The sequence below is a fragment of the Bombyx mori genome, chromosome 16, assembly GCF_030269925.1.
Source record: "Bombyx mori chromosome 16, ASM3026992v2".
NCBI classification, from domain to species: domain Eukaryota; kingdom Metazoa; phylum Arthropoda; class Insecta; order Lepidoptera; family Bombycidae; genus Bombyx; species Bombyx mori.
In genome coordinates, this window is record NC_085122.1 from 1479011 (window position 1) to 1497442 (window position 18432).

Genomic DNA, 18432 nt, shown 5'->3' on the forward strand with positions numbered 1-18432 from the left:
TTTCAACTTCGTCACAAACATAATGAATTGTTATAATGAATCATCGGAATTACATTACCCGACTTTCTTTGGCGCCGTATTCGTCGAACAACCATTAACGGTGACACTGTATTATCTCCAGACTTCTATTATCATTAGGTCAAGTCTTATTTAGACAAAATCCCAATTTGTCTTTAAAAAAAACGAGATACTTTTGAAGATAAGCATACGATGAACTTGTCTTTGTCGCTCGCTTCGCTGGGCATTTAAAATTAACATTATTATTTATTGTCATTATTATTAGGGAGTCCAACACTCATATAAATATTTGCCTATCCATTAATTACATGTATTTTCTACATGGATACCAAGTTTCAAGACAATCGGATGCATGGTTCAGTAGTTATAACGGAACATCCGTAAAAGCCACTGTAGATTTATATATTACTATAGATTATTATGAATTGCTTAAACACTGCTGAAGTTCATGAGAACACTTCACGTACTTTTTTTTTTATTGCTTAGATGGGTGGACGAGCTCACAGCCCACCTGGTGTTAAGTGATTACTGGAACCCATAGACATCCACAACGTAAATGCGCCGCCCACCTTGAGATATAAGTTCTTAGGTCTCAAGTATAGTTACAACGGCTGCCCCACCCTTGAAACCGAAACGCATTACTGCTTCACGGCAGAAATAGGCAGGTCGGTGGTACCTAACCGCGCGGACTCACAAGAGGTCCTGTCACCAGTAATGACGCAAATTGTAATTTTGCGGGTATGATTTTTATTACACGATGTTATTCCTTCACCATAGAAGTCAATCGTGAACTTTTCTTGAGTACGTATTTCATTAGAAAAATTGGTACCCGCCTGAGATTTTAACACCGGTGCATCGCTCAACACGAATGCACCTGACGTCTTATCCTTCAGGCCACGACGACTTAACCTTGGTCGAAAGTTTAAGTTTACGTGAAAATAACATCGTTGGAATTTTGAAATAATTTCAGTTTGATATATAAATTTAAAACATACGACACAATTGCACTCCTCTGCACTCCCCTAAGGTAGACTGTTAGAGAATGCCTATGGCATTAAGTCCGCCTTTATACTTTCTAGTATAAGAAGTTATAAATAAAAAAAATAAACAATTCGCTATTTCGGACGTATCTCTTTCTCCTTAATATGGAACCGAATACATTACACATACATATGTACGTATTATAATAATTATACATTACTTCTTCAAGTAATTGCGAAAATTATTAAATTAAAATGGCGTTCTCAATATCCTTTGGGCCTTGACGATCAGACGATACGAACATACACTGGACAATTAGTACTGTACTTATTTGTAAGAAGACGCATTTTTAACTACCTTTTTTTTATTACTCTAGATGGGTAGACGAGTTCAAACTCCACCTGGTATTAACGACTATAAGAATACACACATCACAATGTTAATGCTCCCACCCACCTTGAAACACGTAGGTACTAGACTCTCAATTTCGTTATGTCTCTTGTACATATCAAACCGGAACCCAAGACTGCCCAAGAGCGGTAAGCGAAAGCAATAAACAAGATAGTTGTGCCTATCCGTGTGCGCTTACAATACGTCCTACCGCCAGTTAAATTTATTAAGAGTATACTCAAGAAATTTGGATAATAACGGTAGGCAGCGGCTTGGCTCTGCCCCTGGCATTGCTGAAGTTCATGGGCGACGGTAACCACTCACCATCAGGTGGGCCGTATGCTCGTCTGCCTACAAGGGCAATAAAAAAAAATAAAAAAAATTAGGTGAGACTTTACCACCGCAGAGGCACTAAAACGAGCCAGTTTTGAGAATCGGTAAAAACGAGGGGGCCAGAATCTTATTGATGTTTCTTATACTTTTATTCTACGTAGCTTTAAGATCTTTAGGTTCCCAGGTTTAAAAGTGCGTTCAGCTTTCCAAGATTGCCTTCTATTATGAGCAACGCATTCTGGATCAAAACAGCCATTAGAGTTTTTCTGTGTGGCCCATATTGAATTTACATTATCCTTTACGTTTGAAAGCTAGTTGGTATCTCAACCGTATCTATTTCGCTCATGATGAGTAGTAATTGAGCAATCCGGAGCCCACTGAGTTTCTCGCACAATCTTCTCAGTGGGTCGCGTTTCCGATCCGGTGGTAGATTCTGCGAAGCGCGGCTCTTGCTAGGGTTCGTGTTAGCAACAACGTCAGGTTTGTTGTCAGGCAAAGAGCAATCGGGTAAAGTTGCTTTGTACAACTTATTAATTTTTTTTATTGCCCTTGTAGTCAGACGAGCATACGACCCACCTGATGGAGAGTGGTTACCGTCGCCCATGGACATCAGCAATTCTAGGGGCACAGCCAAGCAGCGGCCTACCGATAAGTACTCTCCACAAGATTCGTTTGCAGGACAGAAACTAGACACTATGTTATTGCTGTTCAGAAACACAACGGCTGAGATGGGTTCCTGGGAACGGTAACGTGCATGAGCGACGGTAACCATCGACAGTCAGGTGGGCCTAATACTCATCTACCTACAATGCTAATAAAAAAAAACGTTTCGAAAACCAAAATCATACACAGTATTAGGAATGATGTATTTATTGTTTTAAACTTCCGCGCTTATCTACATTATAAAGAATTACGTATTCACTACAGACATAATTCCTAGACACATTACGCATTATCAAATATATTCTAAGCCAGTATACCCATCATTTCCTCATAAATCACGGACAAGTCCGCTCATTAGACCGGCCAGTTGGCGCGACGGCACGTGTTCCCTCCCGCGTACACAAGAAAGGCTGTTCACACGCGAAGATATATGCCTGACTCCTTTCACAGTTTGTGTGAACCGGATTCGCTTGACGGCGGTCTTACCCCTAGTATTGCCAGCGCCTCGATGCGACAATAGCAAACTACCGTCAGAGCTCAGTCAGCCATATACATTAATCTATATATTAATACGTGAAGCAAAAACTTTGTATCCCTTTTTACGAAAATTGTGCGGACGGAGCAGTATGAAATTTTCCACACTTATAGAGAATATAGAGAAGAAGTGCACAATGCTAATATTTTGTTAAAATAATGCATAAAAGATACATTAAATCAATAAAGAAAACATTACACACACTACATACCATGTATTTGACGCACACATGCATGAATACTATTAATTGTCAAACTTTTGTTCTTGACGTCTGTTGTCAAATTGAGAATAGAATATGGTTTGTCTTTGTTAATATTTTTTATAGTGTAGCCTTGGCGAAATTTGTGATTATAGAAGTATAAAATACAATCATAATAGTGGACAAATTTATTATACAATTCAAATTAATTATAGCCGAATTTCGACTACTGCGGGACCTCTAGTAATAATAGATACTTCATTTTAGCACAATTATAAGGTTTACAAGATTCACCGAAGAATGAATAGTAGCATTCTCTGATTGTTACAACATTCAACCGGAATTTGAATAGTGATCGGGCGTTTGTTAATCCACTCGGATAGGTTTCATCATCCTGCCTATCCTTAGCGCGAAGCAGTCATCCATGCCGTCTTGAAAAGTCAGGTAGCCGTTACTTAATTCAGTTGAGACTTCAAGTTCACGTCTTACGGCCTGGCCACGGGGATCGGCGGTGCGAACAGCGAAGCGGTGGGCGAGGCGACCATTCGCGCAACACCGTTTGCAGGCCACGGGTACTCACGTTCGCCGCCGCGACTAGTAAGGAAGTCCGACAGCGAAATGTCTATATCGAAATTATCTCGATATTGCTTACAAATTAATAGTTTTTTGGTTCAGGACCTATTATTTGGAAAAGATTGTGAAGTACATGATTTGAATAAGAATCGGAGTATACCTATAGATGGAGAATTCCACAAGAAGTACGAGAAATACTTTGGGTGGCTAGACTTCCAAATAGCTGGTCTAGCTAGTATTTCAGCTATTTTATTTTTTTATTGCTTAGATGGGTGGACGAGCTCACAGCCCACCTTGTGTTAAGTGGTTACTGGAGCCCATAGACATCCACAACGTAAATGCGCCACCCACCTTGAGATATAAGTTCTAAGGTCTCAAGTATAGTTATAATGGCTGCCTCACCCTTCAAACCGAAACGCATTACTACTTCACGGCAGAAATAGGCAGGGTGGTAGTACCCACCCGTGTAGACTCACAAGAGGTCCTACCACCAGTAATTACGCAAATTATTATTTTGAAGATTTCATTTTTATCACACGATGTTATTCCTTCACCGTGGAAATCAATCGTGAACGTTGAGTGTTGTTGAGTACGTATTTCATTACAAAAATTGGTACCCGCCTGATATTCGAACACCGGTGCATCGCTCAACACGATTGCACCGGACGTCCGTTAGGCCACGACGACTTTAAAAATATAAAATAAAAAATAAATAAAAAATATAAAAATTTCGGCGTTAATTTTTCGCGGCGAAAACAACTAAACTCATTTAATCACTGCACTATTCGCCGCGACTACCGCTCGACTCCGTGGCTCGCGCCGTCCGTATTCATGCATTTGTTTTGTTCGCCCGCCGCATCGCGCGATTCGCTCGGTACATTTCGCCGGTCGCTTCGCCGGTCGCCGGTGCGCGTGGCTTGTTAGGTACATTTCTATGCGCTTGTTTTAGTCGCTAGACGCTTCGCCGTTCGCACCGCGCGAATATTCGTATCGGCGAATGTCCCGTGGCCAGGCTGTTAAGGTGGATGGCGACAACGTTTCATTCACTGATGTCAGTGTCTGATACACTTCAGTAACCACCTTACACCAGGTGGATCGTCAGCTCGGGCACACATCTACGCAATATAAAAAAAAAATCAAACATAATTTCAAAAAGAATCATTTTAACGAGATACTTATTTGAATTTCGTTTCTAAGTTTGACAATATTAAATTAAACTATTAGGAATAATATTGTTAGAAAAAATATTAAGAAAACATTTATATTATGAAATGTTAAAAATTTAAAACAGCTGACGCGCGAGGTCATTGAACTTGTGTCATGAACGGGCGTTCGCAACTACCTTCGTTGTAGAAATCCAGGCAAATTCAGTGTCGGGGACCAATAAAAACTCTAAGCGCTTTTGAAATCGATTAAGTAGCATAGGCTCATACTTAGATGCTGTCGTCTAATGTAGGTGTTTGGGGTCTGTCGTTTAGAGGCCCGTGCTTCAGAGGTTCCGTCGTGTAATGCAAACGGTTCCGATGGCGTGCATCGTGGCACGCACTTGACACGCGCGCGCGTGCCCAACGAAATCATGCATGTAATTATGCAATCGTCGGTGAAAACGGCACACACCGCGCATGCCGAACGTTTGTGGGCTAATCAATCGAGTCGTGCCCGTTTTATGGTGCAATCTACGGCGCGGTCGCGGACTACATAGATCGGTTGACCGAGAAGTTGAAGAGTAACCCTAATCATATGTTTTCATTGCTCTACATCGGGGATTCTCAAAATATTTTGTGCAAGAAACCCTTTTTTTTTTCAAAATGAAATGATTCTTTAAACTCCCATAGCCAAATTACTTTAAAATTACTTACCAATTTAAAAACTATGCGGATGGTTAAGTTATCGTGTGTGTAATTGTTTTTTTTTTGTCAGGAGGAAATCGCCGGACTTCCGCCCTTCTCTGGGGATGACGGGCGGGGTCTGTCAAAGTCGAACTGACTAAAGCCTCCTGTCGCTCAACAACCGACGTCCAAACCTCACATGAGACAGAACTCATGAAAAGGCAAAGGGGGGAAAGTGAGTAGTGCGGAGCACATCTCATCCATCCCCCTCCCCCTCGGGACGCCGGACTGGTGGTCGTCGGCGCCGTGACCACTCGGTCAGCAGACTGTCCGAAGCCCGCCTAGATGGCGCCGGTTAGAGTGGGTTACCCTATGGAATACCCCGCTGGGCCAGAACCAGCGTGGGTCGAGGATAGCCGGCCTTCCATCACCCGGATGCTCTTGCGTAAAACGCGTGCAGAGCAGCTTGCACGTCGTCTTCTTAGGCCCCCCTCGCCGGTCCCCAGACCGACATGTGAGGGGGACCCGAAACACTTAAGAGGGCCATGGCTTGGGCGAGATCCGCCTCCTTGGCCCCCGCTCGACGGCGGCGGGATTGTGCGTCTCTCACGCGCCCCGCCGCCTCCTTCTGCGAGATGGTGCACTCGTAGAAGTCGAGCATCGCCTTCCACGACTCGTCGTCGCCGAGCATCGACGCCACAACACTCGGCAACGACAAGTCGGTTCCTATTTTTGCGACGAGGACACGGCACCACCCCTCCCATGCGGGGCAGGCAACGAGCGTGTGCCCCGCCGTGTCCAAGTCGCAACCACAATGGTAGCACTCTGCCGTCGGCACGGCTCCGATCCGGTGCAGGAACTCACCGAAGCAACCATGCCCAGTGAGCACCTGCGTGAGCCAGAAAGTGAGGCGTCCTCTGTCACGATTCACCCAATCCACAAGAATCGGGCGAATCGCCTCGACGGTCCTACGACCAGCCGAAGGGTCGGCCAGCTGCCTGGACCATGACTCCAGCACGGATCGCCGAGATTGGGCCCTCCGCGCTCTGACCACACTGGGGCTGGGACGCGCCACGCCCCGGGCACGAAGGTCAGCCCGCCACTTATAGACAGCGGCGAGCGCCTTCGCTTCCAGAACCCAAGGCGGCGTCCCAGCCAGTACACACGCCGCCTCAAAGGAGATGGTGCGATAACCACGGATGACCCTGACCGCGATGGTGCGTTGCGGCCGTTGCAGCAGCTTCGCCACACCCACGGCCAGGGACTGGCCCCACACGAGCGCCCCTATAGGGCCATGGGTGTACCTCAGGGTTTCGTTTTGGGTCCTTTTTTATTTCTAATATAAAATATATAAACGATTTACCTAGTTTTATTGAGTCCCGACACGAAGTCGTATTATTCGCAGATGATACATCTTTATTATTTAAAATTAACCGACAATTGCAAGTCTATGACGAAGTCAATGATGCGATTTCGTGTGCGGTTCATTGGTTCCGTATCAATAACCTTTTATTAAATAGTAAGAAAACTAAATGTATTAAATTTACTTTAAAATGTATTAAATCATCTTTAAATGTGAGACAAATGTAATTGTTTCTGAGGAATCATTGGAGCTTGTTGAGTCAACCGTATTTCTTGGTATAACAGTCGACTCCAAACTGCAGGACCTCATATTCATAAATTGGCGAGTAAGCTCAGCTCTGCAGCATTCGCAGTAAAAAAAAATTAGAATGTTAACAAACGGGGACACGGCTCGTTTAGTTTACTTTAGTTACTTCCACAGTGTCATGTCCTATGGCATTTTGCTTTGGGGCAATGCGGCCGATGTAGAAATGATATTTATTCTGCAGAAAAGAGCTATACGTGCTATTTATAACATGCACTCAAGGGAATTCCTGAGGGAAAAATTTAAAGAAATTAAAGTTTTCACTATGCCATCACAGTACATTTTTGAAAATTTGATGTATGATCGTAAACATATTGAGGAGTTTCCTAAAAAGTCGGATATACATAATAGAATAACTAGGAACAAACACAAGCTTGTTGTGCCGATGAGTAGGTTACATAAGATACGAAATTCATTCGGGTGTTTGTCTGTGCGCTTGTACAACAAAATCCCACAAGATGTTCAGAACCTACATATACAAAGGTTTAAGAAAACTATTAAAGAACATCTGTGCAATAAAGCTTACTATAAAGTCAATGATTATCTAGAAGATTGCACAAAGTGGGAATGAGTTGCTCGCTCCGGGCATTTCAATATTGTAATAATTGTTACGTTATAATACTAATTATAAAAATTAATATTTAAAAAAAAAACTAATATTATAATAAAAATATCTAATATTTAAAAAAAAAAGATATGCCCGCTGAGTTTCTTGCCAATTCTTCTCAGGACGGAGGCTAGTTTTTGTGAATTGGCGGTAGTTCTTTTGACGTTCAATAAGTATGTACTTTCATTTATGTTGAATAATTTTTTTTTGATTTGATTTGATTTGATTGATCGCACCGTGTGTAATTGGTAGATCCTTTGGAAATCTCTGCTGTGCCTGAACAAACGAGCTCATTGACCACCGGGTGTTAAGTTCATACAAAACCCCGTACAGATTACAGTGTGAACCCTCTTAAAGACATGAAGTTGAAAACTCAACTGTAGTGGTGGTTATTTACCTGCCTTTACAATTCACCAATCACCAATAGGTATTTACTGAAATTTTAATATTTCCCTTGTTTTTTTGCTTAGTAGGGCGGACGAGCTAACGGTCCTCTTGGTATTAAGTGGTTACTGGAGCCTATAGACATCTACAACGTAAATGCGCCACCCACCTTGAGATATAAGTTCTAAGGTCTCAGTATAGTTACAACGGCTGCCCCACCCTTCAAACCGAAACGCATTACTGCTTCACAGCAGAAATAAGCAGGGTGGAGGTACCTACCCGTACGGACTCACAAGACGACCTACCACCAGTAAAAACACTTGTATGCACGAGTCAGAGTCAGGCTTATTACCTACAGCAACACTTGTTAATAAACCGATTCCATTGCAGCGTTTATTATTATTAGTAATAATATATTTTAATTTTAGACCTGCCGCTTATCAAAAACCGCAATTGAGGCAAAGGTACGTTATACAGGAGGGCGTGACGATGCTATGCACACAAAATTCACAACAAAATAAGTACGACTCTTTTAATCCAACATACCTAACTCAAAACTGGTGGTAGGACCTCTTGTGAGTCCGCACGGGTAGGTACCACCGCCCCGCCTATTTCTGCCGTGAAGCAGTATCTTTTTTTTTTTTTTTTTATTGCCCTTGTAGGCAGACGAGCATACGGCCCACCTGATGGTGAGTGGTTACCGTCGCCCATGGACTTCAGCAATGCCAGGGGCAGAGCCAAGCCGCTGCCTAAAGCAAGCCGCAAGCGCCACGCACCTCAAGGTGTGTGGCGCATTTACGTTGTAGATGTCTATGGACTCCCAGTAACCACTTAACACCAGGTGGGCTGTGAGCTCGTCCACACATCTAAGCAATAAAAAAAAAAAAAAAAAACTTATATTGATGCAGGTTCATTTTTGAGCAAGGTTACATTATTTTTAGACTCTCGCTCGTAATAATACATTAAAAAGCATAAAAGCAAGTCGTTTGCGTTTGAAAGAATATTAAAAAAAAAGACAAAACAAAATAATAATAAATAATTCCAGACGCATATTGTTTTATTCGTTTACATTCATAATTTATAGTTTGTTTTAATATTTATTTATTCTTTACACAACTGGGTCGAATTGACCTTCGCTACAAGTCACACCTACTAATTGTCATAAATTCAAAAGCTTTCATTTAGTTTATATGGGTTAAAGCTGAATTGACCGCATTGTTCTTAATAGAATACCTTTTGCGACAACATTTGTCTCTTTGATAAACTTTGATGGTCAATAAGTTTTGTTTTTATTTTTTACCAACAATAAGATTGTTTTTTTTTTTATCCTACCTAAGCTGAGAGCCTTGAGAGGCTATTTCAGCGTAACCTTAACTAGTAGGTGAGCTCACGGGGCTCAAACCTGACGACGTTGCTAACACGAGCCCTAGCAAGAGCCGCGCTTCGCAGAATCTACCACCGGATCGGAAACGCAACCCACTGAGAAGATCCGGCGAGAAACTCGGTGGGCTATATCTGAGGGTTAATTTACTCGTCGAGCCCTTCGTCGCAAGCGATAGGATCGACGAGAACGATGACCGGTGCTTGAGGTACATAACAGCACCGTTAGTGGATCGGGAGGATCCGAAATGACGTGTAAGATTGTGGGTATTTGTTAATATGCTTTTATTAGCTCGACCTGTACCTATTGAAACACAGTTTTTACCTATCTAATCGTTGGTAGTCTAAGGGGCTATTCCAACTTCGCGCGGATCATACGAAATTCAATATTTCGACAAAATTTTCACCAACTTTCAAACATTCGATTAACTTGAAAAAGAATACCCGTATCGACGTCCAATGACTAGCCTGGTCAGGACCACTAATATAATAAAAAAATATTAACTTACGAGATGAGATGGTCTGGACATGGGATGAGACGAAATGACAATGAGGTTGTTGAGAGAATTTTAACTATGAACGTGAAAGGCTTTAGAGGAAGAGGTAGACCTAAGAAAAAATGGATGAATTTCGTGAAAGACGATATGTGTAAGAGGGGAGTCAGCGAAGAAATGGTATATGATAAAGGAGTATGGAAGGAGAAAACATGTTGCGCCGACCCCAGGTGACTCGGAGAATGGCAGGAGGATAATGATGATGAAGGACTAAAGTAGTTTTTTTTAAACTACATGTATAATATGAATTTACCACTTGCGTTTATTGCGAAGTTTCTATGTGGGTCATTCAAAGTGGATACCGTGAAAAACAGCGTGACCTAATTTTCACTGGCTTCAGAACGTTCGATTAATTTGAATCTTTGCACAAGTATCAGGGTTTTTTTTTATGACAATACGATAATTTTAATTCTGTTTGCTATAAAGCTGTAGTTTTTCTTTAATACCAATCTATATATTATAATTTTTTTCAGAGCGCATTTTTTATTTATTATTCATGGCCTTTTTTTTTATTGCTTAGATGGGTGGACGAGCTCACAGCCCACCTGGTGTTAAGTGATTACTGGAGCCCATAGACATCTACAACGTAAATGCGCCACCCACCTTGAGATATAAATTCTAAGATCTCAGTATAGTTCCAAAGGTAGGGCACCTTTCAGACCGAAACACATTACTGCTTCACGGCAGAAATAGGTAAGGCGGTGGTACCTACCCGCGCGAACTCACAAGAGGTCCTACCACCAGTAATTACGCAAATTATAATTTTGCGGATTTGATTTTTATTACACGATGCTATTCCTTCACCGTGGAAGTCAATCGTGCACATTTATTGAGTACGTATTTCATTAGAAAGATTGGTACCCGCCTGGGATTCGAACACCGGTGCATTGCTCAACACGAATGCACCGGACGTCTTATCCCGGTCGTTCCCAAATGACAAGCTAGCGTCGCTCTGTTAGAAATTTAGAGGTATCGTATTTTCTGTACACTTTTAGTTATTATACTTTGTGCATTTTGCACCATAGTCTCTAAAACACCTAAACCGGTTTCGTTTGATGTTAAGATGTAATAATCCAAGATCATTTAGCATGTTAAGGGCACTCTCGAAAAGTACCATAAACAGTAAGTATCCTGAAACAAACAGTTGCTAAACATAAAAAAAAATAAAAAAAATAGCTTGGCGTGCTTATTAAAATGTTTTTTTTTTTATTTCAATTATTTAAACTATATTTTATTAGTATTATTTATATCAGTTTCCTGAATAACTGAGGAAGGAAATTTCAACTAGATATAGTGTAATACTGTGGTATTTTAATTAATTTATGTTAAATTGCAACCTATTCAATAATACTGTTTTAAGTATATTATATAAAGTATAAAAATAATAATGTACATAATTCCATAAGTTATTGCATTTAAAGTGGTCTAAGACAAGTTAAATTCTTCGCATATGACTTTGGAGAGGCAAACTTTATTAGTTACAATGGTTTAAAGTTGTTTTTGATTCATCATATTAAATTATTATTTGTAGGGTGGCATGATTGAATGTTCCCAATTCAACTAAAAGAGGCACTATATGGTTGAATTGTGAAAAAAAAGATGTCTATCAAGATTCATCATCATTCTTCCTTATCAATAATGATTCCCTTATTGTTTCCTACAGCAAATGTAAATTATTAATTTATAAAATTGGAAAATATTATCACAATGTTGAAAAAACAATCATAAAAGTTATAGTGGCCAATGTTATGTAAAAAAAAATGTTGGAAGAGACATAAAATAAAAAAATAAAGCACTAAATAAATAAAAATTCATTTGTAACATCTTCAAGTTGTTTTATTTGAATAATTCTTTTCACAAAAAAAAATACCTCACATTTTATTTGTTCTACATTTATTTTAAATACTTTTTATTCACTGTACTAAAAAACTACAAACATTTGTTGAAAAATAAAAATTGTATTTATTTTTGCTACATATAAGGCAAAAGGAAGAGAGGCCGCCCCAGAACAACTTGGCGTCGGTCGGTGGAGCAGGAGCTAGGGGTCTTGCGCATGATATAGGAGGAGCTAGAACAGACTGCCCAAGACCGATATAAATGGAAAAATTTGATTCGAGCCCTACACCCCAGCAGAGGGTAATAGGAAAGAATGATGATATATAAATTATTTTATGAACTAATAAGTAAACATTTTACCTCATTTTATAACTGTAGTGTATTAGTGAGGGTACTTGTTCTCCTTTTAATAAAAGGATTGCTAAGTGCGGGTTGCATAAAGACAGACACACAATGAACTGATTTGTTACCGAACACATGTGCTTAAGTTCTTGATTAAATAATAAAACATAATATTGGCGACGATCGTAAAATACTAATATGGAGCGTAAATCAGTAAAATTCCAAGAATTTAATGTAAAATCGGATAATTGGGACAGTTATATTGACAGACTAAAATATTGTTTTGAGGCAAATGGAATCGAAAGTGATACTGTTAAAAAGGCTAATTTCTTTACTGTGTGTGGTGCTGAAGTGTTCGAAACTGTTCTCGCGTTAATTACACCAAGAAAATCTAGTGATGTGACTTTTGTTGAAATTGAAAACATTCTAACCAAACATTACAGTCCGAAACCAAATGAAATTTCTATGTCATACAAATTCTACAAACGAGATCAGGCACCAAACGAATTGGCTTCTGATTATATTGCTACGTTACGCAAAATTAGTTCGGGATGCAATTTTATTGAATTAGAACGTATGCTTCGAGATAGACTGGTGTGCGGCATGAGCGATCATAAGCTTCAGTATGAGTTGTTGAAGAGAGAACAACTTCGTTATGAAGATGTTGTACATGCTATGGTATCATCGGAGAGCGCCGGAAAGGATGTGCGCATGATTCAAAGCACGAGCACGGACACATTTGGTATGACACAGGGTGAGGTAGTGACGTCACATGCCGAGCCTATGGAAGTGAATGTCGTCAATTTCAAACGTAATTTTCGACTGTGCTATCGCTGCGGAGACCGACACGGTGGAGAGTGTCGATATATTAATTCAATTTGTCATTATTGTAAGAAAAAAGGGCATATTGAAAAGATATGTACATCTAAGAAAAACAACAAAAGAAAGAGCATTAACTATACAGATGATGAATTTCAAGCGCAATTAAATGGTATTTACAACGTGAACACAAATAGTCGGCGCGTACCAGCTTACGAAGTAAAGGTGTTACTAGATGGTGTACCAGTGATTATGGAAGTGGACTCGGGTGCTGCCTACTCTCTTGTGAATTTACATACGTGGCGTCGAATACACTCTCACATGCCTTTGGAACCTTTGATGAATAAATTATGTACTTGGAATAATTCTGCAGTCAGAGTGGACGGTCAAGCCACAGTGCTAGTACAATATAAAGACATTAAATGTTCTCTTAAGGTTATTGTGGCTCAGGGTTCGGGTCCAAATTTGTTAGGACGTAATTGGTTTGAAGCTTTAGGAATATGTGTAAATGTAAATACTATTAAAGAAATTAATGTGACTGAGGTAATTTTGAATAAACATTATGAAGTTTTCAGAGCCGGACTCGGTACTTATCGTGGGGAACCTGTAAATATTCACCTGAAACCAGGTGCAGTGCCAAGATTTATGAAAGCGCGTCCTGTACCGTACGCTATCAAAGAAAGAGTTGAAAAAGAAATCAATCGCCTGGAAGCTGAAGGAGTACTCCGCCCTGTAACTTTTTCTGAGTGGGCTACTCCAGTTGTTCCTATCGTAAAAAAGAATGGAGACGTACGCCTTTGTGGAGATTATCGTAGTACAGTTAATCAGGCTACAGAGTCTGATACGTATCCAATGCCCACCGCAAGTGAAGTGTTTGCCACCATCTCTGGAGGTAATATTTTCTCAACGTTAGATCTTGATCGTGCTTATACTCAGGTGGTTGTCACAGACGACACAGCACGTCTCCTAACCTTAAACACATGTAAAGGCCTTTACACGGTACATCGGCTAGCTTTCGGCGTCAAGGCTTCCCCGGGTATATTCCAACGTTTAATGACAGCATTACTAGCTGGCATATCTGGTGTTGCAGTGCTAATCGATGACATCATCGTTAGTGGTAGAACAGCGCAGGAGATGACACAACGCTTAGATGCAGTCCTGGATCGCATTGAAAAAGCGGGATTACGACTCAATAAAGGCAAATGTAAGTTTGCAAGGAAACAAGTAGAATTTTTAGGTTTCATAATTGATGCTGAGGGTATACACCCTGCACCGAGTAAAATAGAATCAATATTGAAAACTCCCAAACCTAAGAACGTACAAGAGCTTCAAGCTTTTCTTGGCCTTTATAATTTTTATGAGAGATTTATTCCTCACAAAGCCACCATACTTGAACCTTTACATAGATTGCTAGACAAAGCACATAAGTGGCAGTGGTCAGAACGGGAACAGAAAAGTTTCGAGGTAGCAAAACGTTTGTTGTCCTCAGAGTTAACCTTAGCTCATTATGATCTTGAAAAACCTTTGATACTTACCTGTGATAGTTCAGATTACGGTGTAGGTGCAGTTTTGTCACATGTCATGAGTGACCGACAGGAACGACCTGTTGCTATGGGGTCCAGGACACTTCACATGCACGAACGGCGCTATTCGCAGCTAGATAAAGAAGCGACTGCAATAATGTTTGGAATAAATAAATTTCAGAACTATCTCATGGGACGGTCATTTACTATTGTCACGGATCACAAACCTTTGTTAGGTATATTTGATCCAAGAAAGCCCATTCCTAATATGTTGTCACCACGTCTTACAAGAATAGCATTAGTACTTACTTCACATAATTATGATATTATTTATAAACCGGGAAAATGCATAGGACATGCAGATGGGTTGAGTCGTTGGCCACAACCTGTATCAGAACAACCTGAAGAACAGCTTCAGGACATATTGCTACTGGCCGAAACACCAGACGAGTTTCCAATAGATGTTGCTCAAATAGCAAATGCTACCAAACGAGACTCAGTTTTGTCTCGAGTACGGCATCATATACTTTCCGGATGGCCAGCTAAGATAAATGATGAGTCGCTACGTCCATACTGGCTTCACCGAAATGAATTTTCCTTGAATGAAGACTGCATTCTAATAGGCAATCGTGTAATAATACCACCATCGTTTCGGCAGCCAGTTTTAGATTGTTTGCATAAAACTCATAGTGGCATCGTTCAAACTAAAGCGATTGCTCGTAGCTACGTCTGGTGGCCACAAATGAATAAGGATATTGAAAAGTTGGTAAAGAACTGTAATCGCTGTTTGGAAAATCGACATATGCCCCCTAGAACAACTTATGAATGGATAACTCCTACCAAACCTTGGTCTCGTATTAATGTAGATTTTGCGGGACCATTCCAAAATAAAATATTCCTGATTATAGTTGACGCGTATTCGCGATGGCCAGAAGTATTCATTGTTAACAATATGACTTCGTCGACCGTTGTTAAACACCTTCGAACAATATTTGCGACACACGGATTGTGTGAGGTATTGGTGTCTGACAATGGAACACCTTTTGTATCTGAAGAAACGAGAAAATTTCTAGAGTCTAACAAAATTAGACATATTACAACGGCGCCACATCATCCGTCTACTAACGGACTGGCAGAAAGAATGGTTCAAACAGTCAAGGACAAGTTACGGAAGATGGACGGTATCTCTTGGGATATAAAACTTCCCAATATATTATTAGGACTTCGCACAATTCCATGTGCAACAACAAATAAAAGTCCATGTGAATTATTGATGAACAGGCGTTTGCGCACCTTGCTTGATACACTCCATCCAGACAATCTCCAAACGTGTAAGAGAAATGAACAGATTGAAAGAAATGGCAACAAAAAAATTAGACACACTGATGTGGGGCAGAAAGTGATGTACAGGAACTTTGGAAATGGATCCCGTTGGTTACCAGGAACGGTAGTTTACAGGAATGGGCCAGGAAACTATCAAGTAGAAACTGGTGATGGAACTGTGGTGAATAGACATATAGATCAATTACTTAAAAAAGAAACAGATTCTGGACAGGAAACTGCAGAAAGAGGGAAGGAATCGGAATTGGATTGTGAGGCAGTGAATGTTGAGGAACAAGAAGATATGGAAGACATTTCTAGTAGTTTGGAGGAACAGGAAATTATAGAGATACCGAGTCCGGATAAATGGGCAGAAATGTTAGGAATTCCTCCCGAACCAGAATCAGGATATTCTGGTGGTAAAATTCGTCACAAAAGTCACATACATCAGAGGTCACCTTATAGTAGATTTAACTATAATTACATTAATTAAAACCTTAGATATTATACATTATTTAATAGTAATATGTAGAAAATTATGATTAAGAATCTAATACTTTAAATTGTGATTAAATTGTACTTGTGTCTGTATTTATGGGATCAAAATATATTTCATATTATTATGGATAGTATATACTTGGGGAGAAGGTATGTAGTGTATTAGTGAGGGTACTTGTTCTCCTTTTAATAAAAGGATTGCTAAGTGCGGGTTGCATAAAGACAGACACACAATGAACTGATTTGTTACCGAACACATGTGCTTAAGTTCTTGATTAAATAATAAAACATAATAATAACTGTATTATTTAGTTTTAGCTTTTTGAGGAACTGGCAAACACATTGGCATAGAAAATTGTTGATAATTAAAATATATGAAGAATAAAACAAAATGGCAGAATGAGAAAACGGAAATGAGCAACGCAGGCAAATCTGGATATGAAACCGGCGGAGGGATGAATACAGCGGCCACTATCAACCATATCATACAAATGAATGAAAAAAAGAAATTCGTGCTCAGTAGTGTCATTAATACTGAGTTTTCATGTTGATTTGGCCGTACTATCTTGTCGATTCTATTCGCACTGAAAAATGATAGAAAATCACTGTTCGGATGAGCTAATTTCACACATATGCTGTAGAAACAAATGTAAATAACATTTGTACATATGAATGGTATAAGTAAACCATCTTTAAGGAATAATGGCAGCATACTGAAGGTAGATATGAGTAGGAACCAAAAGCACATGAAGGGATCTTCAGGAAGATGCAAGGCTACAGGTATAGCCACCAATAATATTGTTTTCTCGTGAACTTGAAACGAAAATATAAAGAACGCTAGTGAAACATTTATGAGGCAAAGTACAAATTTTTTTTTGTTGATTCTTAAAAATAAATCGATACACGATGGTAGAGCAGCTGCCGCAGTTGCTACCAGGCACATTCTAGCCATCTCTTCATTTGTGTACACGTCTTTTAATTTTACAAAAACATTTACAAAGCACCATATATTAGAAACTTTATCCTCGAATACTCCTCTTTTGATTGGAAATAACCTATGTACAAGCTGAGATATATTATCCCAAGACTTGGTGAAGGGATACCATATAATAATAAAACAAGATATTACAGCAACTGCTAATTTGTTAAATTTGTGAACAATATGAGAAAATTTACTACGTGGAGGTATTCCAATAAAACACTTTCTAAGCAAATAAATGAAAAAGGGTAATGCATGATACAATTCCATCTGTTTATAATTCAGAGCAAAAACGAAGAATATTGTCGCTAACACATCATTCTCAATGGCTATTATGAAGAAAGTGGCCCACAAAAACAAACCTAGTGACACACAATTGTATTGAAAGTGACCATGATCGATAAGAATTAAACCGGGGTACAATAAAAACAAGATAGTTGATAGATCAGTCCTCTTGAACACCCATTTTGTTTCTTTAGCTCTCACACGTTCCGCGTCTATGCATATACATAGGACTGCTGTCGCATAGAAATACAAATCACTCAGGAATACCGTCCAACGCATGAATGTTTTGTGAGAGTCATCTTCGTAGCCTCTTGACGCGAAGAGCCTCACGGATTCCGGATCCAGCCAGTCCGCAACGAGGCCCATCAACAAGCTATGATACGCTGATAACGGAGGATAGTCCATGCCCCAATATTCAAGGTCATTTTGCGTCGTGTTATGATACCACGTTGTTACCGGTGTGTGAACAGTAATCTCTTGCCAATGTCTCTGAGCTTCGAAGTCTCCATACATCGGTGGTTTACGATATCCAGAATACGGATATGCGGCAACACACCAACGAACAAGTAATGCGAAAAATATACCCGGCAAAAGCGCATCTTTCGTTACCGTAAACCTATCTGGATCGGCTCTTTTCGTCATTGTCACGTTTGAATAAATTTTTTTCACGTTTTTAAATGATTTACATTCAAATTTGATAAATTACAACGCGGCAAAC

The 18432-nt window shown here is 39.9% G+C and overlaps 2 protein-coding genes across 3 annotated transcripts in view; both read right to left on the bottom strand.

Moving 5' to 3' along the window:
- The window catches only part of LOC134200293 (bolA-like protein 2), a 66463-nt gene that overhangs the window by 47283 nt on the left and 748 nt on the right, over window positions 1-18432 (bottom strand). The gene's annotated exons all lie outside the window — the stretch shown is intronic.
- LOC101739034 (dolichyl pyrophosphate Man9GlcNAc2 alpha-1,3-glucosyltransferase) lies at window positions 16755-18356 on the bottom strand. The gene has a single exon (XM_004928931.5). It carries the CDS (start codon window positions 18354-18356, stop codon window positions 16755-16757), a length of 1602 nt encoding a protein of 533 aa, XP_004928988.2.

Coding starts and splice junctions, on each gene's coding strand:
- LOC101739034 (XM_004928931.5), bottom strand. CDS start 18,356: ATGACGAAAAGAGCCGATCCAGATAGGTTTACGGTAACGAAAGATGCG.